Raw genomic sequence first — 27,780 nt, forward strand, 5'->3', positions numbered from 1 at the left:
GCTAAAATACAGTTAGATCTTCTATCTTACGGTAACAGTTGAAACTTCCTCTTTACTGTTCATGGTTTCACCGACAGACGACTGTGAAACTATTTTCATATGTTGTGCAAAGTTACCCCGTCTAACAGTATACTAAAGTCATAATAAATGGGAGCATAACGAATTTCAATGTTTGTGTAAATTCTATTCACATTAAAACATTCAATTCATTTCATACAGTATCAACCATTGACGAGAGTACCCTTGGGTATTATTTTACTGTAAGTAATAGAGTTAACAGATTTGCAACTATTATGATTTTCAGCATCTTAATTTACTATCGGTATGCCCTATAGGCCCTTACTAGTACAATTTGACTGCTGCTTGTCGGCTAATATTACACGACAGTAGATTATAATACTAGTCTTTGATGCTTTGAGTTTTTAAAGCAAGTGATAAATCGTATTTGACTGAGGACACAGCTAACTTCATTCTTTTTTAATCGCACGAAGAAATATATTTTGGGAATAACACCGTCATAGGTGTCAATAAAGAAAAATAACAGGATTTTGCTACCACTTACAAGTGCCTGCGCAACAATACAAATCACCGTCATAATATTAGGTCTATGGCCCATTTTTCGGATGATCATTTCTCGACATTACCAATCATCGATTTCTTTACCCTAAAATCTAGCCATTAATAACCAATATTACTCCGCAACACTTGGTGAATATAAGTACAGCCGGTAATTATAAATGGAAAAGGCAAAGTGAACTTATAAGAACTTTAGTTGGTCAGTTCAATAATTTCGCAACATTCGTTACTCAAACAAGACTTTTCAGAGCTTAGCCGTGTACCGTTTGAGAACCATTTTCCTGGAATATATAGATTCCGCAAAAAAATAATAAATAAATAAATAAATAAAATAAAAGAAAAAGTATAGACTATGTAATAGATAATATCTGGGAAGGAAGCAAGCACTTTGCTCTTGATCTCTATTCTGCTGAAAATCCTGCCGATGACCTCAAGAAAATTTTATTAACGAGACAACAAAAGATACTTTGACCAATACCAAATATTAAACAATATAAACCCCAAGGGGAATACAAAAATAGCTTTTCTATCGACGGCGTTGAGTCTCCTAATTTTAGAATGAAGAAAATTGTCTGAGTCCTTTTCTTCGTCTGCCCGTTGGCTTCTTCCCAAGACGTACGCCACTGTGCCCAATGTTGTTAACGTTATTTTCCCATTCGCTTTCTTCGGGTTTGTCTCAGCTTTCTCTGCTGGCTTCACTTGCCGTATTTTCCAATGGAGTTTCTGAAACTACAAATATCGCACATGGTTATCAAAGTTATCGTATATATACACAAAAATCAAAGATAGTTTTCACACACATAGCTATCGTACACACAGGAACAGCAAAGATATGTATCATACCTACATAATTACCAAACATTGTTATAGAAACACCAAACACAGCTCATCATATACTGAGAGACTGTAAAGCCGGTTTACATAACCAAATATTCCATCATATACCGTATTGTAAATAAATGAAATGAAATCTTTGAGTTTTACGTCCCACAGTTATGCCGGTTAGGCTAAAGGAGACGGTGATGATGAATAATGAATGAAATGGTGGAATGAAGAAAGTGGGAGGAAACGGAAGAACCCCGAGAAAACCCACGCACACGGTGTTTGTCCACCACAAAGTTCACTTGGCGGGGACTGGGATTGAACCCGGGACCCCAAGTACTAGAGATGAACGCTCTACCACTGAGCCACCGCAGTCCCCATATACCGTATTGTATCAAATATTTAATCAAAGTAGAATTTGAACGCGTACGATACCAAGTTGTATGCAACTTTTGGATTGGTTACGAAATTATTGATTCAACTGTTCTAAAATAAAACGTTCTTTCTTGGCGCAAAATGGAATTTCTGCCTCTCGAAACGGGATTTTGTAATGCTTCAGGTTGGCATCACTGTCTTAAACTTCAGATCCACATCTCATTATATCCCCGGTGCTGAAAGGGACGCAAAATTCCAAAATTACAACCAACCAAACTTAAAGAACTCTTTAGGTACTAAAATATTGAGCTTCTGTACTGATCAATGTACTTACATGCAGTTCCTCGTTTAGTTTCTCCAGGATGCTCTTCCATTTCAGAGTCAACTTATGGAAAAACCCAAGCTCTAAGGATGTCGACAACATTATTGTTACAATACTCATGAACACGAACATCTGTGAAGAAATAAAATATGAAGAATATACAGTACAGTATATTTTGTATTTCCTCTCAAAACTATGAGTATTTTCTAAAGGCAATACTAAAAATAAATAAATAAATAAATAAAGATACCAACTCAAATCAAAGATACCAACCAATATTCAACTCGCTCTTAGACTAGCACTTAATGCAGGGGTGCTCACAAGCGGGCTATGACGCAAACTGCGTCATTTAAATATTGGGGGGGTTAAAAATCTATATAAAAATGTTTAAGGTGTGTAAAAATTAATCGAAAAGATTTTTTTCAGGGAAGAACACCTATGGATAGATAATTGGGGGGTGCGTCATGGACATAAGGGGGGGTGGGCACCACTGCTTAATGTAAACAAATACCGTACACATGATCCAGAGCACGATATTGGTTAATCAGTATCATATTACAAACTAGTGTAGTCTTGCGCAAAAAAAAAAATGTTACCATATATACTAGTCACGTACAGTAGCGTAGGGAAGGGGTGGGCCCAGGGGGGCCGGGCCCCCTCCAAAGGGGTTCGACAATTCACTTTGGTACTTTGATATTTGTAATTTTTTCTCGGAAGAAACAGAAATTGCCTTTCATGTACTCTATTTTAAAACAAAATATGTCACTAAATAGCTCCTAGACAAGCTGTGTTCGCCAACATCGTCTTTGTTCTTTAAAATGTCAGAATTTGGGGTCTTTATTATTATTATTATTATTATTATTATTAAAATACATTCTGGCTCAACAAACGCATATATATATATATATATATATATATATATATATATATATATATATATATATATATATATATAATATGACTCCAAACACTAAGGCCCACCCCAAATAAAAATTCTGGCTACGCTACTGGTCACGTAGGCAGGATTTCGAGAAGGGAAGGGGAGTCCGTGACATAAAATACTGTGGTCATCACACCAAGGGCTCAATCATTCTAAACTATTTTACTGGAACATATATTGGTTCGTTCAGCCAGGATTTCGTAACGAAAGGGGGGGAAAGCGTGACACTAGTGATGGGCAGTGGGAATATTCCCGGTGGGAAGAAATTTAAAAATGGGAATATTCCCGGTTTTTTTCCCTGGCCTATAAATTCCCGGGAAGGAATTTATTTTCATTTCTCTACTTTATCTTCCAAATTATAAGAACCATATGACTAATTACTTTATTTTAATATATTATGATTTACTTCTAGGTTTTAAAGAATTTGGAGCTTAAAAAAATTAAAATTATTTGACGGTACTTTATATAACTAATAATATGATTTTTTAAATTCCATTTCCATTTGCACTAAAAAGTAAGGTAATTGTTTAGTATTGGGAGGCAAAAACTAGCAAAAAGTAGGATGATTTACGGAAGAAATGAGCTGATAGTGATGTTCCAGTAGTCAAGAAAGTATCGAAAACATTTTTTTTTTAGGGCAGTAAGGGATTTATACAAAACGGAAAGGTAAGTAGAAGTGATTTATGTGAGAAAAGAAAGTGAATTGATGGTATCGAAGATAGAAAACAATGTGCCATGGGGGCCTCTAACCCGCCTTCATTCGCTAACGCTCGCTCTGTAATGCTGTCTGAATTTAATTTTGGTAATGTAATTTAACGTATGAAACCATAAAACAACCGCATGGGAATAAAATATCGCAAAAAGTAGGTGCAAAAGCTGGTCCCCAATGCTAAAGAACAGCCAAAATTATCAAAGTACTAATTTACAAATGATGAAAAGGAACCATTTTGTAAAGTAATTTAGAATTATGTAGAAATAGAGATGAAGTATTATTAATAAACCCTGAAACACCATTAGTAATAGACGTCGGTCTGTCTCCTCTCTCTGACTCGAATTTCTGAAGACGTACTCGGACTTTTTTTTACATGTGAATTAACGTATGGAATTTCGAGAAATAGGTAGAATGAAAGGTCGTGTATGGCAACGTTACGTGCTAAAATATAAAGATAAGTAAGTATCTTGAAAATTTTGTGAACATAAATCTGTATGCGCAAATGTTGATAAATTGATGAGAAATGTATCTTCTAGCATTTACCCATTTGGTTTATAACATTTATAAATTTAATGTGTTGATAATATCAGTAATAAAGTCAAGTTGAGCAAATCCACTTACATATAAATTTAAACTTATAAATGCTTTAAAAGTATTAATTTTTTCACACATAATTAATTGATAGAACGTATTGTAAATAAATATACATTTATGCGTACTTTCTAAATATAATAAAGTGTTAATAAAGTAACATAGTACCGTTCAAAATATACATTTTAAAGAATACTCTGTGGACAACAGTAATAATATGCTGTGATATAAAAATTAATTCACCTTTGAAATCATAATATAGTAATAGAATGCAATTTTCTTTCTGGTTGAACATAAATTCCCGGATAAATTCCCATTTTGGGAATATTCCCGGGAATATTCCCGAAAAATATCTTCCCGGGAATTTACCCATCACTACGTGACACGAAATTCTGAAGGCCCAGGAGCTCGATCAATCTAAACCACTTTACTATCAAACATACATTGGTTTGTTGGGACAATAAAATGAGTATATCTTGGTAAGTATTTTAATAACAAACTATGAAGAAATCTCGAGTAATAAAAGAATAAGAAAAGTATTGAAAAAGATTTTACAATATTTACGTCCTTCCTCTGTTCATTCAAATATAACAATTTCCTTTTCATTATGACCTCAACTATTATACAAAAAAATACATACTCACTATTATAAAATGTATATACTCAATAATGTCTTTTAAAATATTTTACAATATCTGCGTTCCTTTTTCTGTTGAATCAAATGTTAACAGAACTTTGTTTCCACATAAATTTTTGTTTTTATTATTCCATCAATTACTGTCTGTTCTAAATGACAGGTTAAAGGAACAGTAGAAAATTGTTTTTGAAATAACGTGTTTGATACTGCAAGGATGCTATGGCGAAAAACTTTGATAAAAAATGTCCACGCTGTTACACAACGGCACTATGTTTTAGGAAGCCTGAAAATCTCCCTGACTAGTAGCAGAAATTCTGAGAATTCCGTAACTTTTCTAGAAATTTCAAATTCCCTGACTCTTTCAGGATATCTCCCTCACCTCGCCACCATGTACTGCAAGTAGTATAAATCTCCTCGTAAGAAAGAGTAACCAAAGTTTCCTGTAGTTTTATTTTTAACACTAAACCTTCTTTTTCTCATTTCATTTTGTTTCATCCTTCCTTATTTTTTTCATTTCTGGTCTCGAAGGGGGAGGGGATCCGGACTCCCCTTGGCTACGTGTCTGTGTGCACCCAAATATAAGACGATCACCCTATTTTGAAGAGGTTTCTTGAGAATTTTCTTATTTACAAGAAATTCTGAAACACCAAAAATTCCCTGAGTTTGGGACGTGTGCCAAATTTTATATAGTTAAGGTGCATTGTATGTTGTTTAGATTCCCGGATATATTTGAAAGATATATGTCACCCGTTTCAAGGTATCCTTTCCAAAATTTAGGAAGCAAATGTGGTGCATATGACTTGAAAATCGTTTCTGATGAAGTCTTATGGCGTAACCTTTATGAGATACTACGTAGAATCATGCTAAAGTACATCTCATAATTTTGGAATCAGTACGAAATCAGCATGTTTTCACGCAACCCGAAGTGTACATTTTACCATTGTGTGAAAATAATAAGGTTTATGGTACGTTGGTTTGTGCTGATGTATAAGTCTACGACTATATTTGAAAATTGTGTCACCTGGCTGTAGGCCTTTCCCCAAAATATTAGTAATAACAATTGATGAAACCAGTAAGTATATATTATGAATACCTACAAAGAACGTTCAAGGGTTATGGTACTTCGAGTGCTGTAAATGTATGTGCATTAAAGCCTCATCTTAGAGTGCAAAGTAGGACAAAAGCCTTTAAAAAAATGATATTTTGACAATTTTTATCCATCCAAGTGAACAAGGTGGACCATCTAAATTTTCAGAGGTATATAGATTTTATACATCTCTTCCAAATTTTAATTTTTGTCAATTTCCATTTTAAGAGGTGGCATTATGGTCGATGAAGAAAATTGAGGGCTAGGGTACCATACCATTATAGAAGGTGTGGGCCAATTTACTTTTCCAAAACTTATTTTGGCAAGTAGACATCCCTGTTAGGACACCAAAGTACTCCTATATTTTTTTGCTTAGTCAGTCGCGCCAATGGGTGGAGTACTATCCGAAAGTTGCATAACCTTAACATGTTGCGGTCCCATTACAATTTCCAAACCATTCATCTTCGCCAATAACACTTTAGCAGAAAGAAAATCGTGACAAGAACAAGCAAAATTAGACCGCTAATGATTACGAGAAGAAAAAGAAAATCTTCCGCTGAGCCCATTCTCACCATCTCTTCAACAATAAATTGTGTATGGCGGACAGTCAAAGAAGTTTGTACTCGGAACTGTTTCCTCCCTACCATGAAAAATGGCAAAGACTCTATGATTCTGTAGGCAGCAATTTCTTGGTACTCCATCGGTAATGCGATTACAGTAACAGGACATATTTACTGCTAGTGATTAATGTAAACATTTTAGAAGATCACGGACATCATATGATCTAGATGTTGTTTCCGATCAATTTTCCAAGAAAGCAATGCACATTTCACTGTTAGAGCTGCCTCATGAACTTTGGATGAACCACAATACTTTTCATAGCCCGCCTAGTGCACAGGTTTCCTGCATTATTGAACACCTGGGGTCAGCTCTAGAGATCAGAATCCAAAGCAAGTAGTCCTGGTGAAACCTTATGTGGTTCGAATCCCATGTTAAGCTGGAGGTTCGCGCCTCATGTAGCCTCGTTGCTGAAAAAAACGTTAAATTCTAGTCCATCCAACCATCCAGAGCAGATACCCTCTTTTATGTTCGCTGATGGAAATGAAGGGTCTAGGTCAAAACCCCCACAGCCAAAACCCCCACACTCAAGAAATGTCAAAACGCCCACACGATCGGTCATAACCCCCACAGCCAAAACCCCCACACTCAAGAAATGTCAAAACGCCCACACGATCGGTCATAAAATCCACACAAATGGACAAATCCCCCAAACGCACGAACGGTCAAAACACCCACAGCCAAAACCCCCACACTCAAGAAATGTCAAAACGCCCACACGATCGGTCAAAACTCCCACACGAATGGACAAAACTCCCACACATAGCAACGGTCACAATCTCCACATAAATGGACAAAACCCCCACACAAATGAACAAAACCCCCACACAATCGGACAAATCCCCCACACTCTGAAAATACCGTGATTGCACGTCTTTGTTGCGGCTCTTTACGACGCCCACTTTAGTGTTTCTGTCATTACAAAACAGTGCAAGAAGAATAGTTGCAACATCGGTTTAAGTGAAATAAAAAATGTTATTAAAAAGTACAAGGGCAAGACACAACCAGGATCATTTCAGAGTATGGGAGATTTGACCGATTGTGTGGGAGTTTTGTCCATTTGTGTGGGGGTTTTGTCCATTTATGTGGGGATTGTGACCGTTGCTATGTGTGGCTGTTTTGTCCATTTGTGTGGGAGTTATGACCGTTGGAGGTTATGACCGATTACCAGTGTAGGGGTTTTGGCTGTGGGGGTTATGACCGTTCGTGTATTTGGGAGATTTGTCCATTTGTGTGGGGGTTATGACCGATCGTGTGGGCGTTTTGACATTTCTTGAGTGTGGGGGTTTAGGCTGTGGGGGTTATGACCGTTCGTGTGTTTGGGAGATTTGTCCATTTGTGTGGGGGTTATGACCGTTTGTGTGGGCGTTTTGACATTTCTTGAGTGTGGGTGTTTTGGCTGTGGGGGTTTTGACCGGTTCCCGTGAGTGTGGGTGTTTTGGCTGTGGGGGTTTTGACCGGTTCCCGAAATGAATGGTTCACTTCATGAGGAATGATACAATATTCTTCCAGAAACGATTGAAACTATTCATGAGTAATATTACATCACTCTGCAATAAATTTTGAATTTATTCATGACTTATATGACACCATTCTACGACAAAATAGTTATTCTGCACCCTAACAGTGGTCCCATGCGATAATAATGAGGTAAGTTGCACTTTGTTTAGATGTTTGTATTATTTGGATATTTAATAAACTCACTTGGTTGGAAATTTACAAAAGCTAAAACCATCGTCGATCTAGCATTTGTTCCTCAAGATTAAGCTAGACCAGCAGCGATGTTCAAAATATTTATGAAGTTGAAAAACAATGCTGTGGAAGTTCAGGGAAGCAGAGTTGTCTTCAACGTAGGGATTCGGGCAGATTTGAGGCTTATTATGGGGGGGGGGACATCAATTTCATCTCACTTTCCTTTGTGGCAATCGGACACAAATCATCACATTTCTCCACCAGGGACAGTCCCCCCAGTTCCAAGATTGAAGGGGACATGCCCCCCTCATTCCCCCGCGATTTGCACCAGTGGCTCGACCCTTTCCCTTCTTACGGCATTGTTAGTTAACACTCTTCTTGTTCACACAAAGAAAACAAAGAAATGCTTACCATACAAGTAAACATCCAAATGTCTATAGCTTTGAGGTAAGACACAGGTGGCAGAGAGGCTTGTATAGATGTGAACATGGTCTCTAGAGTGAGAAGGGTGGTCACAACCAAAGTGGCTCTTCCGGAAACGTCCTTTGGGTCGATGAGGAATGAGACCCAAGAAATGAAGACCAACAGAGTCGTTGGGATGAACGCCTGCCATACGAAGAACTCATAGCGACGACGAAGGAACACTTTGAATCCCAGGCAAGAGAAATTACCTGAAAATATAGAACAATCATATATTATTTTGAATAGTTTCAACTATATATTTTCTTACAAACATCTATTTGTCTTCGAATACGTCAGATTATCCCAAGATATTAAAAATAATCCACTTACACCTGCCTTTCAATTATTATTTAGTTTTCTCATCACTTTACTTTGAAATCATAACTGTTTAATATTTTACATCAACTTGATTACCACAAATTATTACATACAAAACACTGAGAAAGCGGTATATTGTATATAAATATGTACGAAATCCTGTTGCTTACTACAGAAATCAGTACGGAGTATACGTTATTCATATGCTATATAGGCACAGCCCTTAGATATTACATCATGCCGTTGCAGATGGTTGATATCTAACAGTCTTCCTGGTATACATACATATATGTATGTTACCTTCGTCAGCTGTATGTTATATACGTCCATTTGTATGTGAGATCCTGACCGCCTATATTGTTTCATAAGAAAGTACGTACAGATGGAATACTTATACAGAAAGTATTTAAAAAAACATGTGTTTTCAGTTATACGTTTGCTGTACATTACGTCTAAAAACTACAGGATTTACAAATGTAACATGATTTTACGTACGCCACAAATGATTTTTTTTCTCAGTGTAGATTATAATTACCAGATTATTTCCAGATCTTGATATTTATCGTCTTAAGTCAAACTCGAAATAAACGAAATTTTCAAGAAATTATGCTACTATTAAAATAATTGTCTTCTATTCCAATCATAGGAAAAATTAAAAAAAAATGGAATTCCTACATGTGGAATGGACGAGAGAATGTATTTTTATATACAATAATATACGTACCTTGGAGTACGCCCATCTCCCAGTAGACACTACAGTCGATTCCAATGACGTCCATGATGTCGAATTGTGGAAGCCTCATAATGCTCGGATCAAACTGTACACCTTGTTTTACAAATTGGAATTCTATATATTCGGTGTTTTGGATCACTGAAAAAAAAAAATGAGTAGATCAATCAAACATAAGAAAATGAATCTCAAGCCAGATTCACTTTATACCCTGGTAAATACTCCACAAATTGTTCTTTGCCGTGTGTATGTTTGTATACTGAGAATCATTAGGTTGTTTCCTTACCTTAAATATCTAATGTATAAAAGATAAAGTGAAATTGTTTCTGGATATAGTTACCAATTACTTCTAACTTGGTTTCTATTATCTTACTTTGAACAAAATGCATATCCTAACAGGGGGAGAGGGAGAGGGGTCACAATTTATGCGGAACATTCAATATCACATCACCCTGTCAAGTTAGGAAGACAAAACTGGATATATAAATTGCTCATGAAAAATAAGGGCAAAACTGTCTCAGCCTTTTTGAAAATTTCCGTTTGAAATGGGCCGAAAAATATTTTGTATGCACTTAAAAATTACATATAAGAATGAAGACAACTCTCCCCAGAGCGCCGCACCGAATTTGATAATTTTTGATATCGTTCATGAGTGGACTATAGTCTGACTTTGGGTTTTATTAAATTATTCTCATGGGAGGTGAGTAGGAGCCGGGGTGGGAAAGAAATAGCACGTAAGAATAATCGTAAAACGACCAATACTAGTATGCAATCCATAGTTTTTCGAGTCATTCAGATAAATAGTGACACTTCCAATGCCACTTAACTCCAAATTTCGACCCATAAGGGGTGAGAAGAGGTGAGGGGTAGGGTATGGAAGGAGTGAGTATTGCATTCGGCGTTGTATTCTTTACTTTCTAGCACTAGACAGCCAGCACCACGTGCAACTATTCCTACTGTTCTTCGCTTTTACAAATTTGAAAAAAAAAGTAAAGAACCACCGAAACAGCAAAAGTTAGAGAGACAGAAATTTTTAAGGAAGCTATAGCACTCCTGCTTTATTGTATACTTTATTTTCCCGATTTAAAAATTACTTCACATTTCGCAAATTTTACACAAATTTTCTGTCAGCATTATATTAAACTAAGCTCTCTTCGATATCTTACAAACGGGTGAACACGAAAAATTTAATCAGAGACTGATAATCATTTGGCTACATGCAGTGGTGCTATTCAACCAGTTCGCTAGAACCTGCTGTTAAAATATTTCGAGTTTGGAGAATCGTTTGTTATACCCAGATATAACAGTAAATTTTACCCAGTTATAACGAAGGACAGCAAATTTTAGTTTATATTCTTACACCTACCGAGTTAAGCATGATCTCTCAGAACAAGGTACAACCGTTTATATCTTAATTTCAGATGCTCAGATATCAAGAATGAGAACTGGGATCACATGGGTGTAGTGGTAAGAGTTATTTATATTTGAAACGCATACATACCATTATCAACAATTATCTATTCATTGCTGGATTAAGGTCTTTCCAATACTTTTTGACAACCCCCTATCTTGAATAATTCGTTTCCAAGATATGAGGCCCCTAGTATCAAAACCCGCCAAATCCATTTTTTTTTGGTACCGAAATTGAGTTATATATCGCTTGTTATATGTTTGATCTAAATGAATTCCATGGAAACAGAATTTTGTTTGAAAGCTTAATATTTGATACTAAAAAAAAAAAAAAAAAAAAAAAAAAAAAACTAGTTCAATATCAGACTTTGTACGCGTGGATATGGAGTTTCACTGCACGTTTTGCGAGATTACTCGAAACTAAACGAAATGGATATGGCAGATTTTGGTACTAGCCGCCTCATATTCACAGTGCTACCTAATTTCGTCATACCACATTGTATTAGGATGCTGTGTAGGTTTCTACTTGCCACTTACGGTATCCATTAAAAAAATTGTTTTGTTCTATCTTGTTTTATATCCTAAGAGAGTTATATCTATCCATTTACTATCTCTCTCTGTATATCTATCTATCTATCTATCTATCTATCTATCTATCTATCTATCTATCTATCTATCTATCTATCTATATATATATATATATATATATATATATATATATATAGATAGATAGATAGATATATATATATATAACTGTTAAAAAAATAGAATAACACACCACTGCCTACATGCAGAGAGAAAACTCGTAGCATCTTAAATTGTAGGTACGTGTCTCATGTAGCTTATCTGCTGAAATGGACGCTAAATTCCAATCAAAACAATAAATCCAAATATCATAATTTCACCAATAACTTCTGACTGCAATAGACATCAGACAGCAAATGCAAACGCTTAACAATGAATCTACTGGTAACCTTTTTCAAACATTCTGTACGTTCGAAACGGAAGTGTTGCTTGGAGCTATAGTTTTGATATGATTACTACAGATAGAATAGAAATATCTCCAAGACGAATATAAAGATACCTATTATGGAAATACAAATATTAACGTATTAAGATAAATATACAGAAGATATCACGCTTGTCCTGAAATGATGTGACTGGCTGCTTGAATCACTCTGATGAATATCTGCTTACACGACTGCACTAAGAACACACACATACTTTTGAGAATGTACTAGATTTACTCAATATATGTATAACATCTTTTGTGTTTTTCAAAATCTTTAAAAAATATTCGAGCAGCTGCTTGATAAAGAAAATAGACACAAAATTGACTTCGTTTTACCAAATATTTCAACAGTAAAATGGTTCTGTGATCACATGGTCTTATTTAGTATTTTCTGTATCTGTAATAAATAATAATAATAATAATAATAATAATAATAATAATAATAATAATAATAATAATAATAATAATAATAATAATAATAATAATAATATGTTTATTCGATGTGTGCGTATCATAAGCTTTTCACATACAATGGGACCACCCATAGCCACCAAATTTTGTGCACACACATATTTTATTCTCATCTAAGCCTGTACAAAGCCATTTTTTCGATTTTCGGCTCGAGGGGCTGGGGGTTGTGAGGGAGAATTGCATGCGAAAATGTATGCGCGTTTTCTGCGGTTTCTAACAAGGGAGGGTCACAAGTTGCTCCGCTGAGATCCGAACGAGACAATTGTGTTTGCATTTGGTATATTATAACTAGACGAATCCCAAAGTTATACGTGCCACCGGGCGGAGTGTCATGAGTTACAACATATTTTGTAATGAAAAAGCTAGAAAGCTGGCAGAATAGTTTGAACCGGGTCATTTGATCGGAAACGGTTGGGTAAATGGAAAACTCAGTGAACACGTATCCCATCATTTTCAAGGACACACTTTTTGGGATAAAAGAAAGTTTGCCCCACGGTCCCAGACGGGGTCCAACTCAAAATTTTCAAACGGCAAGGGGGGTCAAGTAGCACAGGGGTCGTTGAAAGCTGTTGTTAAATGAAAGAAGATGGAGCAAGTCTCGACTTTCTATAACAACCCTGTGGAAAATGGCGGCGAGTCAAAATGTAAACAAAAGCTTAATTGAAAATCTGTGGCCACCTTCAATCCAAGATGGCAGCTTAAAACCTATTTCATTCTTACCAATACAAATCTAAATCTCTGTATTTTTCTCTATTGCGTACTTAGAAACAATAGGAAGACTAAAGAATAATTGAATTTCGATTCACTTCAACTATTATTTCATTTCATAACAACATATATATTTTGTTCCTAATGCACGTTTGTCACTGTTCTCTCGATATCATTTACGTAAATATAACGAATATGCGGTGAACACACAACTCTGACTTATATTCATACTGCTAAACAAAGGTTGAATACCTTCGGGTATTTTTCTAATTTTGTCATACGTAGTTCATACCTAACTAACTAACTCACTCTATGGCCTATGGAACCCGGAGGTTCAATGCCGCGTTCACAAAAGCTCTCCACTGACTTCTATCCTTAGCTAACTGCATCCAGTTTCTACTCTGTATTCCAATCTCTGCGAGATCCATCTTAATATTGTTCTCCCGTCTGCGCCTAGGTCTTCCTAATGGTCGTTTTCCGATTGGTCTTCCAGTCAAGACTTTGAAAGCGTCTCTACTTTCTTCCATTCTAGCTGCATGACCCGCCCATCTAAGCCTCCTAGACTTGACGACCCTCACAATGTTGGGTAAACCATATAAATTATGTAGTTCCTCGTTATGAAGTTTCCGCCATTCCCCATTCTCGTTCCTCTTGGGTCCGAATATTCGTCTCAGGATCTTGTTCTCAAATACTTTCAGTCTATGTTCTTCCCTCAGAGTAAGCGACCATGTTTCGCAGCCATACAGAACAACAGGCATGATTATCGTTTTGTATATTTTAAGTTTCAAATTCCTCGACAAAATTCGCGACGACAAGAGATTTTGAACCGAATAGTAACACGAATTCCCTGCTTTTAGTCGACATTTAATTTCTCTGTGAATATGATTTTCCTCTGTTAATATTGATCCTAGATATTTGAAAGTATCCACTTTATCAAAAGTATTATTTAATATTTTAACGCATCCATAATTTGTTGTATTCCGGTCCCGACGCACTTCCATGTATTTAGTTTTCTCTGCATTTACTTCTAAACCCATGTCCCTGCAAGCGTTTAATAAGATCTCTGCATTTCTTTCTATTGTTCTCCTATCATCTATTAAATTTACATCATCAGCATATGCCATAACCTGGTGAATACCGTTCAACTGTAGACCTTGGTTGCTAGCTTTGATTTTCCTTATAGCGTATTCCAGAACAAAGTTAAATAATAATGGCGACAGCGCATCTCCTTGTTTCAGGCCATTTTCGACCTGAAAGCTCGTGGACAAAAATTTTCCTACCCGGACTTTACTTTGGGATTCATTTAAACATATCTTAATTAATCTAATTAGCTTTCTCGGTATTCCAAGTTCTGCAAGAACGTTGTATAATGTTTCTCTCCTAACCGAGTCGTACGCCTTTCTAAAATCAATAAATAGTTGATGTACCGGGGTATTGTATTCCCACTTTTTTTCGAGTATTTGGCGAATGGTAAATATTTGGTCGATAGTTGATCGATTTCGTCTAAATCCGCACTGATAATCTCCAATAATTTCATCTGCGTATGGGGTCAGTCTTGCTAACAGAATATTTGAAAGGATTTTATAGGATGTTGACAGAAGAGAAATGCCTCGATAATTATTACAGTCAGTTTTGTCGCCTTTCTTGTGGATTGGAACCATGATTGATTCTTTCCACTCTTGTGGCAATTCATACGTAGTTCATGCATAATTCATGCATATATTAATTGCTGCAACAGTCAGTCTGGGAGCTCCATTGTAACGTATTCATGATGGTTACATTTGTATGTCATTCGTTGGTTTGATCGCAATATTTCAAGCAATACCAATATAGGGCTATATATAACAAAACGTTCATTTATAAGATTTGCGAGCAGTGCCAAATCACGTGTCAATCATTTCAGTGCATCGAGCTGGGCAAACTTTGTTGGTTTGTCACAATATTCCAAGAAATAGAATATTTATATACAAACTCATTTTTCGCGTTGGTAGCCATATTGGGTTACAGATGATACTCTTTGAGATTTTGTGAATATTTGCTATTACTATAAACGTAAATACCACATTTCGCTTCTGCAACATTAGTGGGTTGAGCTGGACATGCGTTCGATACACAGTGCGGCATTTTGAACCCAAGATGTCGCGTTCCTGAAGATTTCGCATCTTTTCGTCACCTACTGATCAACATTCATGCTAAATTTGGTTTTCCTAGCTTCAGCAGTTTGGTATGCCTATCTTTTCGATATACGTTTTAAACGACCATCTTGGATTCAAAGTGGCCATAGACTTTCAATTAAGCTTTTGTGTACATTTTGACCTGCTGAAATTTTGCACAGGGCGTGGTAGAAAGTCAAGACTTGCTCCATCTTCTTTCATGTAACAACAGCTTTCAAACGATATGCTACTTAACCCATCTTGCCATTTGAAACGTTCTATTTGGGCAACACCTGGGAGCCTGTGGGGCTCCTGGGACAAGACATTTAAACTTAAATCTTTGTACTTTGAAAATAATGCCACGCTTTCTTTCCTGTTTTCACATTTGTCTCACCGTTTCCGATTTATAGGGGTGACCATGGACTTTTCAATTAAGTTTTCGTTTACATTTTGACCGCCGAAATTTTGTACAGGGTTGTCGTAGAGAGTCTAGACTTTTCCATTTTCTTTCATTTCACAACAGCTTTCAAACGATGTGCTACTTAACACCCCCTTGCTATTTGAAAATATTGAGTTGGATCCCGTCTGGGACCCTGCGAGAGACCCTAGGGCAAAGTTTTTTTACCCCAAAAAGTGTGTCCTTGAAACTGATGGTATATGTGTTCGCCGAGTTTTCCATTTACCCGAACAAATGAATCCATTCAAACAAATGAATCCATTCAAACTATTCTGCAAGGTAATTTTTTGTAGCTTTTGCATTACAAATTATGTTTTAATTCACGATATCCCGCCCGGTGGCACGTATAAGCTTGGGATTCGTCTAGTTATAACATATCAAATGCTAACACAATTGTCTCGCTCGAATCTCAGCGGATCAACTTCGTGACCCTCTCTTGCATGTATGAATGCCTTGCATGTATGCAATCCTCATTACATTATCAAAGTTCGGGCTTACATAACAGCAGAGGAGAAATAACCGGACAATCGACATACTGGGCCTTATGCAGAGTCATTTTGACGTAAGATTAGCGTCATACTAAAAACCTGACTACTGAAGGAAACTTATGTTAGTGGAACTCTTTAGTATGGCACTAATCACGCGTCAAAACGACTCTGCATAAGGCCCACTATCTTTTTATGCAGGTTTTGAGTTCTAGTACTCGTATAAACATGTTTGTTTTACTTAACTGCTTTCGATTTCCACCTGACATTCTTGAATATCAAACGGATAATCTTGGAAGTCAAAGTTACAGATGGGTGTTGCCAGGTACCTGGAAATGGAAAACAAAACAAATATTCAGGATTTGGAATAATGGCAAGAAAAAAATCATAAATAAATTTAGTACCTTAAAGATTTCTTACAATCTACCTTTCGTGGCTCTGTATCGAAGTTATTGGAACTGTAGATAAGGTTGCCAGTCTTACCGGAAAATCCGGGACCGTTAAGGAATCGAGGTCTGCGTCCCGGCGTCCCGAAAATATTTCCCAGGATGCTTAAATGTCCCGGATTTCAGTGAAGAAGAAAGGAAGGAAATATTATAGGTTTTTTTTTCCTGTAAGATTCGTTATATAATTATTCTCTTCAACTTCTGAGTATGGCAATTCAAAAGTAAAAACTTGAATACATAAAACATGCGTTTAATTAAGTTCACGATTTAACTACTTTGACATTGAACGAAGCATTAGTGTGAGTTATTGAGTTGGTAGTTTGTTAAAAATAACAGAAATAAAGTAACAATTCAGCGAAAGAAGTTCTTTGAAGATAACAAACGCCGCCAGAACATATTGCCAATAAATTAACCGTTCTATTATATATTTATCTCTCTCTCTCTCTCTCTCTCTCTCTCTCTCTCTCTCTCTATATATATATATATATATATATATATATATATATATATATATATATATATGTATATATATATATATATATATGGGGGGTATATATATAAAAGATAAAACACCAACAGACAAAACGTGTGAAAGGAAACATTATACCTTGAATGAGCTAAAACAAACTTTGAGAGCCGAAAACATAGCAGATCCTGAGAAACTTAAAAAAAAAAAAAAAAAAAAAAAGCTTACCAGGAGAGATGGGTAAATCATTTGCTTACGTTTGCTTAACTAGGAAGGACAAGGTCTACTAAAATGACTAAAAATGTGATTACGTAATACTTGAAGAACTCTATCTAATGGAAGAAAGTAAATTAGTATATAACATTTCTTTTCATTTGAAGCATTTCAAAGATTTTCGTAATTTAGTAGCATTCCGGTTTTCATTTTTGAAATATGGCAACCCTACGGGTGGGCCAACGCTACGAAGTACTCACTTTTGGTGATAAACACTGGCGGCTTTTGTGGGAGGTGACAATTGGTTTAAATTACAATTTTATCGTTAAAGCTAAACAAAAAGTTACCAAATGTACTAATTGTTGTATACAAATTTAGTATGTTAGGGAAGTTTCCTTCCATCAGCTTTCGGTGATACTTATTTTTTTTTTTTTTTAAATCGTGGCTTCCCTTAATAGCCACCACTGTTTGTCGTCAGAAGTACTTCGTACCGTTGCTCTACAGTAAAAGTACCTGATTTGGTCTGAGACTATGTGATCTAATAGTCGATATTATATTCATGAGTTGTCTCGGGAGTCATGGCGGCTCAATGGTAAAATACCCACATGCATGTACGTGGGGTCCCTGATTTGAACCCAGATTGCGCCAAGTAAGGTTTTGGAGGACAATCGCTGTGTGCATGGATTTTCTTAGAGTTCCTCCGTTTCTTCCAAGTTCCTTCATTTTACCATTTAATTCGTTATCATTACTGTCTTCCTTAACTTCGATGCACAATCGTGTAGTGCTTGTCTTTTTTAAAAATCTTTTCTAAACGTTCACCTTGCTATGGTTAAGTATAGGAGGTCTTATATTATGGGAGGTTGTATAGTACCTGTCAGTTAACACATATAAGAGCAAAAACGCTATCCGCCACAAGATGGTGGGGCAATGTTTTTCTGATAGATATTCTGTTTCGGGTTATCAATTAAAATAAACATGCATTATCAATACAACTAATAATTTATATCTATATCTATCTGTCTATACAAGGTGTTTCAAAACAACATCGACAACGTTGGGAGATGATTCTTGACACAAACATAAGACGAAAAGTAGTATAGACCAACCTGGGTGCACAAATGTTTCCTTCCGGAGTTATAGGCTGCCGAAAACATGAAAAAAAAAAATAATTTAAAAGTAAATAGCTCCAATACTATCGGACCTACCGTAGTTGGTCCGACTTTATTTAGGAACTAGTATGTGCCCTATCCAAATGTCCATATTTTAGAATCCTGCGGCACTTCCGCAATAAATTTTATAGAGGTGTGTTCATCAAAATATATGCCCGTAGCCAAACTCCCTCTATAAAATTTGTTGCGTGTGTACCTTAGGGTTCTGAAACATGAATTTTTTGGATAGGGCACATTTTAGTTCCTAAATAAAATCTTGACCGGACTACGATAGGTCTCATAGTTTAGGAGCTATGAACCTTTAAAGTTAATTTTTGCATTTGCGCACGTATTTTGGTCTTCTGCTTTTCGTCTTATTTTGGTGTCCAGGAATTACTTCTCAAACGTTGTCAGTGCTTTTGAAACACCCTATATATATATTGCAATGTCTTACACGTGCTCCCAATCACGTGCTGGTCGTAAATACACTTCAGACTACGAACAAGATTATTTTAGTTCTCGAACGACACTCGGATTTAACGTAGATATGTTTACAGCCAAGGGCGCCGATTTCTCTGTAAATTTGGGGGAGACCATTCAGATGCAGAAAGTATATATGAGGATTTTAAAACAAATTATGCATTCAAATTATGTCAAACATTGTATATTCATAAATACAATGCGGGGGCACACATGAGCTTTTGGGGGGGCGGGCCCCCCACCCCCCTGGAATCAGCGCCCTTGTTTACAACCTATCTTTCCCCAACTAAAGCAGGATTGAAAGTGTTTAGGTACGGTGCGAACACTAAACTAAACTGAACTTGAAACGATAATATTACTAAACGCAAGGCATTTTTTACAATAATAATATTAAAAGAAAGAAAATAGCCATTCCTTACCTATCCACAACATATAAATATTTCTCTCTTGTCAAAATGTAAAGAAACGAGTCTTCCAAATGGCTGTATAATTCCCAGTGTTTAACATTCCTGAAGTGAATCTTAGGAAAGAAAGAAACAATAGGAGTCAATTAAAATTAGCTAATCATCATAATTACATTTAGTTTTATGATTATGATTTAATGAGGACGTCAGCAACAAGGCTATTTATCACCGTCACTTTAAGACCAATGGCCGACATAAGCTGAACATTAAAAATTCAAAGTTAAATTTCCTTTTAAAAAAAGTTCAAATCGAAGTACTTAAAAATAGGTGATTAAGGCTGTGTCCAACACTCGGAATGCGATAGGATTTCATTATATAATAACATGGCATATTTCTTTCCAAAATTTTATGAAAACTATTTATTTTATACAGTTCAAAATTCTGCCAAATGTTTGTTAGTATTAATACTGCATGTTCACTTTTACTTTTTCTTGGTAAGTTAATATTAGAGGGCACTAATTAAAAAATAATTTTCTTCCATTTAGAAGCTGTTTAAGATATTGGCTGCATTTTGCAACAGTGCAGAACAACAGATAGGAAGCTAGCCAGGTAGATTTCTTTCATTCTCTTCCCCCGCTAGGTCACGTGCGTGAACTTAGGGTTGTCCGCGGAGAAAAAGAAACCGATGGAATGGAGATTGACAGCAGATAATAACAAAGTCTGCTTTCTCTCTCTTCATAGATCGTAAAAATTTCCTTGATTTTACGTAAACATCTCCGCGAATAGTTACCTGTACAGGCATATTGCAGCTAACAAGGTACGAAAGTTTCAGAAAATCTGTCTATATTGTTTTCAAGTGAGGGAAGTCTGTTCATCTTATAAAATAAAATTAGTTTTGAACTGTATAGCGTAGAGCAAACTCACTTATTTATTAGTCAACTGACAAAAGTTTACACATAGATCTAAGAGAAGTCTTAGGGGTAAATAATCTAGAAATGGGTAAAAATAAAGAACGGTCTGTACGATTCTTTTACTATATATATTTTATTTATATATATCTGCGTTTTGAATGGCATTTTATACCGAAACATTAATAACTAAAGCAAGGAAATGTGGAAATCAGGCAGAGCATATGTCGGGAGTGCATCATCCTGGTAATATTCACCTGGTGGGACAGAAGAAAATAGTGGGTGAATATTATTAATAATAAAAAAATTGCTTCTTGATATTACTTATCGTTTTGGCTCTATGGAGCTATGGATTTGGTTTTAGTTTGATTTCAGCTTAGCGTACCGTTCAGCAACGAGGCTATATGAGACGTGGACCTACAGTAAGGGAATACGAACCACACGAGTTCCCACCGGAAATCGAACCCGGGTCTCCCGCGCCAAAGACGCATATGCTATCCACATAGGCCCGAGGGAGCTATATGGAGCTAGGGGGGATCAATATTGAAATTGAAAGAGTGAAATTGTTTTACTATTTCCGGTTTTACCATATATTAGACTTCCGATACTTATGCATAACATAGTTTGGAAGTATAATAAACCCAGATAGAAGAAATATTATTCATCAAATCTATTTTCCTGCGGATTAACAATATGGGAATTTCAAGAATTCTTTTACATCAGTTATTCTGCCCTGAAGAATAACGGAGACCACAGTGGCTCACTGGAGAGTGTTCACCTCTGGTGTATGGGTTCCAGGTTCGATTTCAGCTCGCGCCAAGTGAGCTTTGTGGTGGACAAAAGCCATGTGCGTGGGTTTTCTTGGGGTTCTCACATTTGTCCCACTTTCTTCATTACAGCATTTCGTTCATTCTCATCATCACAGTCTTCTTTAGCGTATCCGGTATAACCGTGGGACTAAAACTGAAAGATTTCATTTCTAAATAATAACCTAATGCATTCTACAGCGTTCTATTCTTGGCTAATACCCAATAATAGCGTACAGATTGATTATATGCTTGGAGATTGATATGCCATAAAATCGATTATTCATGCACAAAAATGCACCAACATCTACCAGCTAGTCACTACAAGCAAGGATATCTATGTACTTCGTTGAGCACACACACACACACACACACACACACACACACACACATATATATATATATATATATATATATATATATATATATATATATATATATATATATATATAATTGTAAATCACGTTTTCAGTCAAAATCAAGTAAAAATATTTCATTTGTTTACCTTTGGAATACCAATATCTGGTCCAAATGATGTAGATCCTCAAAAGTATTGTAATATTTATTTATTTATTTATTTATTTTGTATATTACTGTTACGCACACGCCTAAAATGCCAAGATTTGTTCTTTCATGTTCCCAGATAATTCTTAATTTTTTAAAGTAACATTTCTTATTTTGGAATGCAAAATATTGATGATAATGTTCTTACAATAATTTTGTTTTCCTTCTGTCGTGTCTCCTTTTTTCACCTCGCAAAAATCAAGAATTATGATCAAAAATGGTTGAAAAATTAAAATAGGGAAAGTTCACCCTGTTTGACAAGTCTTGTTATAAAATGCAAGTAAAAAGATGTGTAGGCAAGATAACGTTGTCTCATTTCTGACAGCGGCCAGTCTTACCTACCACAACCCTTTCTTTTTCCGAATCATATAATCAGATTGTCAACTAACATACGGTAACTAACATACTCCATTCTCCACATTATTAGATGAACAATCTTTTCTCATTTCGTAACTTGTTTTCCTCCCCTACCAACGTTTTGAAGATCAGTGAGGAACAATGGTGTGAATGAATCAGGAGAGATTGTATCTGCAACGTCACGAGCAGGAAAAGAAACCCTGGTGATTCTCCAATACCTGAATTTGTGTTTATTTTTATATCATTTCCAGCGTTGTCAGATTACCTTGTAAAAAGTAATATTAATGAACTATAAGAGCTAGATTAAAAATAAAAAAGTGAACATGTAGTATTGGGTAGGTTAACATCTGGAGAAAGTTTGAACTGCATAAGACAAATAGTTTTCATAATCTTTTGGAAAGAAGTTCACCGTGTTATTATATAGGGACTGATGATCTCACTTGTCAGCTCAAAACGTTAGACACGGTCTTAAATGATTAAAGCAGAAAAAACTTTAAGATAATTAAACAGATATCGCAAGAGGACTAGAAAAAAAGACAAAACACACAACAAGAAAATAATTTAAAAGTTAGTAATATTAATAATACATAGCACGAAAAATCTAATAAGAAAATCTCAAAGCGCGCGTTAGCTATCCTAATTTCATCAACAAGATTTAGAATGCATCACGAAAGAGCACATTATCTTCCAGAACCTAAGATTTGAAGACATTTCTAAGCGTTCTCTAAGATCTGAGTATTCTTCAAGAATGTGCCGAACAGTCAGAGGGACGATACAGTCCTATCAATATGGACGGTTAGAGCCATGCACTAAGTAGGAATCTGCGAGATATGAATGTCCAACGCGAAGGATTCTTTAATCTCGGCGACTAGTACGCGACACTGTCTGTCAAGTGCCAGAAAGAAGTTTAAGTTTGTGTAATTTATTTTCGTTGGTCTGGTTCCATTCTGCTTGCACATTCCTTGGATGAAATAGCTACTAAGATCAGAGTATGAAAGAAAGTGCTCTAGACAACATGTGCCAGTGCAGTGTTCTTGGTTGCTCTATCGGCACGCTCGTTTCTCCGGATGCCGACGTGTTCCGGCACACAACAGATAACGATGACATTACCTTGTTTTTGCACATAGATGATGGCATCTCACAAGGATATATTGCACTAGGAAATGTTTATTACGGACATCTTGAATTCTCATAATAATTATTTGTGAGTCAGTGGGCTAAGCACTCGACGTAGCAAGAGCTGAAGAGGATGGTAATTCGGCAGTAAATACTGAACATAGGCGATGCGGACTAAATTCTCAGCTGTTCTCGTCTGTGACCAAGGCAGAGCAAACAGAATTCTCACTTGAATCGTCCGTATAAAACATATTAAAATGAATGCACTGTTCTGGCAACATTCGACACTCTTGCTGGAACTCCTGGGAACTTGTGTGCTGTTTGGTGTGAGATAACAATCGAAGGTCGAGCCTTAGTGGAGTCAGTTGCCAGGATGGAAGAACACAAACACAGTGCAGAGAAAGAGGCAGCTACTCAAATTCGTCTGCAGTGAAACACTCAAATGAACTAATTTAGTGTGTAGCTTGAAAGTGTGCTGCATACCGGTCTTAAATCTGGGCACTAAGCAAAGGAGCCTGCAAGAGTGATCAGAAATACAAAGCACCTGGGTTATATAATATATGAGAAGTATTTCCTGACGATAGGCTATCCGTGGTATGATTGCTTCTACATAAGGGCTAATAACAGGATTAATACAGAAAGCACCAGGCTCAGATGATGAATGGTCTCGAGTTGTTTCTACAGAATGGGACGAGCAAGTGAATAAGCACAACAACTATATTCTAAACTTGGACCGAATTAAACTACAATATATAATCACAATAAGACAATACGATCATCACCCCAGATGCGGTGGAAAAGCACCCGAAGCAAGTTCATAGCTCGGAGAAAAGAGTAATACAGATTCAAAATGTGCCGAGCCTACTTTAAGTGACAGTCAAAGGTCAAATCCAGAAATCGAATCGTCTCAAGAAATGGGACACGAGTACAACGGAGACACAACTTGGGAAACGATCAATGCTGCTCGTGTCGATGTGATGAGCCCAGGACTTTGTGCTGCATATTTTCGTAAAATACGATTTACGGTGGCACGACCTACACGACAATTATACACTTGACACATTTCTATAACGCGAAACGCCGTAAACTAGCGTCAGAAAAGGTCACAATGAATCCCTTCCAGAATCTGTTCAGTTTCGGCACCATCAAATTACGTGCAACCACACTGCTCTACTCTGTGACTAACGAGATAGGGTTCCTTGCCTCGTGGTAATCTCACGGTGATTGCTTGCGTATATCCGGTACAGTTCCACATTGATTTCGGCTCAATATACCAACCTGTGCGTGAACTCACTAATTATTATTTTTCTAAAAACGAAAGAAACAACTGGTATACTAACATCTGGCTTCCACAACTGCGTCGCCTCGTAGCTTGGCCAAAATATATAAGGATCTGTCCTATTGTATTGAATTCTGCAGTCATACCAACCAAGCGTCAGGTAGAAGATTACACTAATATCCTGAAAACAATTATTAAAATATAGATTAAAAAGCAATAAAAATAATATAATATGAGCAACAAAGAAGCGTAACAGCTAGAAAATATTGCCCAGGAAACATTTCCAATCCTGACTAGAGAGCTTCTAGATCTCTAGTTACATTAAACACTAAAGAGCATACACATTTTCGAAATCTTATTGCTATAGATGATAACATATTAAATATATATTATTTATTTTTTTAAACTTTACGTACGTTTACTACTTTATTTTGTATAAACCTTTCTTTAACAATCCTTATATCACCTTTCCTTAACCATCCTTATATCGCCTTTCCTTAACAATACTTATATCACCCTTCCTTAACGATCCTTATATCGCCTATCCTTAACCATCCTTATATTGTCTTTCCTTAACCATCCTTATATCGTCTTTCCTTAACAATCCTTATATAGATTTTCCTTATATAAACTAATCCAACTTGTCGTCTCGAAATATTAAACTAGCTTTTGTTCACGTTTAGTGAAAGGGCACCCTGAATCCTATTTCGATCAACAGCTGAAGGTGAAGTTGCAATCTTCTGTACTTCAGAATATTTAACTTCACTGTTCTCATTATTTTACGCCGCCAACTGACTTTGCACTTGATTAACGAAAATTTTTACTTTGAAATTGTGGAGCTGACATTCACAGCCTCCTACTTTTGTGCTGCTGTCGAAAAGCTGATTGACGATGCAAACAATGAACTATGGGAAGAGGTAATCTGCTAATTAGATAATTCAATTGAATGATCAAAGGAACCAGGTTGCAATGACATCTAGTCATATATTTCGGCGAAAAAAAGTTCAAATGGTAGAAGAAGGAGACAGCAAAACAAAGCTACCTTGAGGTTTTTAAATCCAAAATGGTGAATATCTTGATAAATAAATAATCAGATTTGATGGAAAAATTATACAGGGTGTAACAAAAAGGTACGGCAAAATTTCAGGAGTGGATTCCTTATGAGTAGACAAACAAAAAGTTCATATGACCATATGTCGGGAATCGTTACAGAGTTACGGTCATTTAGCCGCCTGACGGTGTAAAATAGTCAGATTTTAGTCTATCCTTAATGTCACTCTATTTAAACCTCAATAACTCAGACCCTAATTAAGCTAGAAAGATAATTTTAGTAGCAATGTGTTCCTGAAGGATGAAACTTTTCGTCGATATGCATTTTATGACTGTACCCCTAAGGAATAAGGAATGCCATCCCCAAAATCCTGATGCAAAAAACATAAAAAACACGTATTTACTCTCCTCTGTTCGCCGTGGTGCCCCCCACATACATAAAATGCATATCGGCGGAAAGCTTCATCCTTTAGGAGCACATTGCTACCAAAATTATCCTCCTAGCTTAATTAGGGGCTGAGTTATAGAGGTTTAAATTGAGTCACATTAAGGAGCGACCAGAATGTGACTATTTCACACCATCAGGCGGCTTAATGACCGTGACTCTGTAACGATACATTTCCCGACATATGGTCATATGAACTTTTTTGCTTGTCTACCCATAAGCAATCTACCCTTGAAATTTTGCCGTACCTTTTTGTTACACAATGTACAAACTTGGAAAAATCTACTTCTACCTAAATATTACGAAATTCAGAAAGATTTTAAAATTCCACAAAATAGCAAGATATCCCCAGAAAATATTAAATAAATAAACAGCTCAACAAAATATCAACAATTATAATGGATTGCAATTAAGAATGCTAACCTAACAATATATAAACAGTACATCACGACCTATTATAATAATACCAATGAAACTATCTGAAGTCTTATAACAATGTTTTTGTTTCAGACGCACTAACAACTGTTACTTATAGTTTTAATGTACCGCATTCAAATCCGTCATCAGATTCTTCCCATCAGACTCCAGTTTTTTGTAATTTACATTTTTGATTTGTAACAACTGTAACTTTACACAAAGCTACTAGTTCCGAGCTAAACAAGGCATATATAAAAATTGTTTTGCCCACAGTAACATAAGTTTACAATCTTGATAAAACACAATATTCGATGTGCCAAAACAGGACATAAGAAATCTTTTATAGTGATTCATAATTCATTGTTACACACCTTTTGAGAAATATCTCCTGATCTTATGTTATTATTATTATTATTATTATTATTATTATTATTATTATTATTATTATTATTATTATTATTATTATTATTATTTGTAAAAATAAGTGACGCAATTTTGTTGATTGTATTGTGAGTGCATCTGTAAAGTGGTATTTTATGAAGTATGTTATTTCTTGTAATTTGTTTCATAGTACTTTCGTAGAATCACATCATTCATAAATTGTTTGATTTTCCTCTCATTTTGAAAATTGTTAGGAATTCACATTAGGTTTATTGGGATAATGTTTAGCAGAAGGGGTCCAGCTTTTTTCTCTGAAAATTGTTACAATTTCGGTAGTTTCTGTTCACATTAGGTTAGTTCAGGTTAGTTTAGGATAGTTTAGGTTGGGTTTTGTTAGTTTACGTTAGTGTAGAGATCCAGTATAATTTTCAAAAAAAATGATAGAATTTCTCTTATTTCTATTATTATTTGGTTCGTTTAGGTTATTTCAGATTAGTTTAAGTTAGTTTAGTTTAGGTTAGGTTAGATTTGATTAGGTTATATTAAGTCTAAGTATTTGAATCTTCCATTTTTCCTGTAAATTTGGCATTTTTCACGTACTTCTGGACCTCTTCTGCTAACCATTTACCGGTTTATTGTACTAAAATTTCTTCAAATCCCGGTAATTACCATTTTATCCTCCCTTACTTCCGCTATGGCCATGAAAGAAATTCCTATTTCCA

At 35.9% G+C, this 27,780-nt stretch overlaps 1 protein-coding gene across 1 annotated transcript; it reads right to left on the bottom strand.

Moving 5' to 3' along the window:
* On the bottom strand, positions 1 to 27,780 carry LOC145670749 (glycine receptor subunit alpha-2-like). The gene is made up of 8 exons (XM_081739518.1): positions 27,728 to 27,780; positions 24,827 to 24,946; positions 19,751 to 19,851; positions 16,825 to 16,907; positions 9,877 to 10,023; positions 8,784 to 9,043; positions 2,108 to 2,227; positions 1 to 1,305 (listed from the first exon to the last, which is right to left on the bottom strand). The coding sequence occupies exons 1-8, from the start codon at positions 27,758 to 27,760 to the stop codon at positions 1,021 to 1,023; spliced, it is 1,149 nt and encodes a 382-aa protein (XP_081595644.1). The 5' UTR covers positions 27,761 to 27,780; the 3' UTR covers positions 1 to 1,020.

Source organism: Thermobia domestica, chromosome 14, assembly GCF_964235325.1.
Source record: "Thermobia domestica chromosome 14, izTheDome1.hap1.1, whole genome shotgun sequence".
In the NCBI taxonomy this organism is placed as follows: domain Eukaryota; kingdom Metazoa; phylum Arthropoda; class Insecta; order Zygentoma; family Lepismatidae; genus Thermobia; species Thermobia domestica.

Excerpts from the sequence above, each read along its gene's own strand:
- LOC145670749 (XM_081739518.1), bottom strand. The coding sequence starts at position 27,760 with ATGGCCATAGCGGAAGTAAGGGAGGATAAAATG. Across the intron at positions 19,852-24,826 it reads CGCAGTTGTGGAAGCCAGAT|ATTCACTTCAGGAATGTTAA; the intron begins GTTAGTATACCA and ends TTCTTTCCTAAG. Across the intron at positions 10,024-16,824 it reads TCAGGTGGAAATCGAAAGCA|TGATCCAAAACACCGAATAT; the intron begins GTTAAGTAAAAC and ends TTTTTTTTTCAG.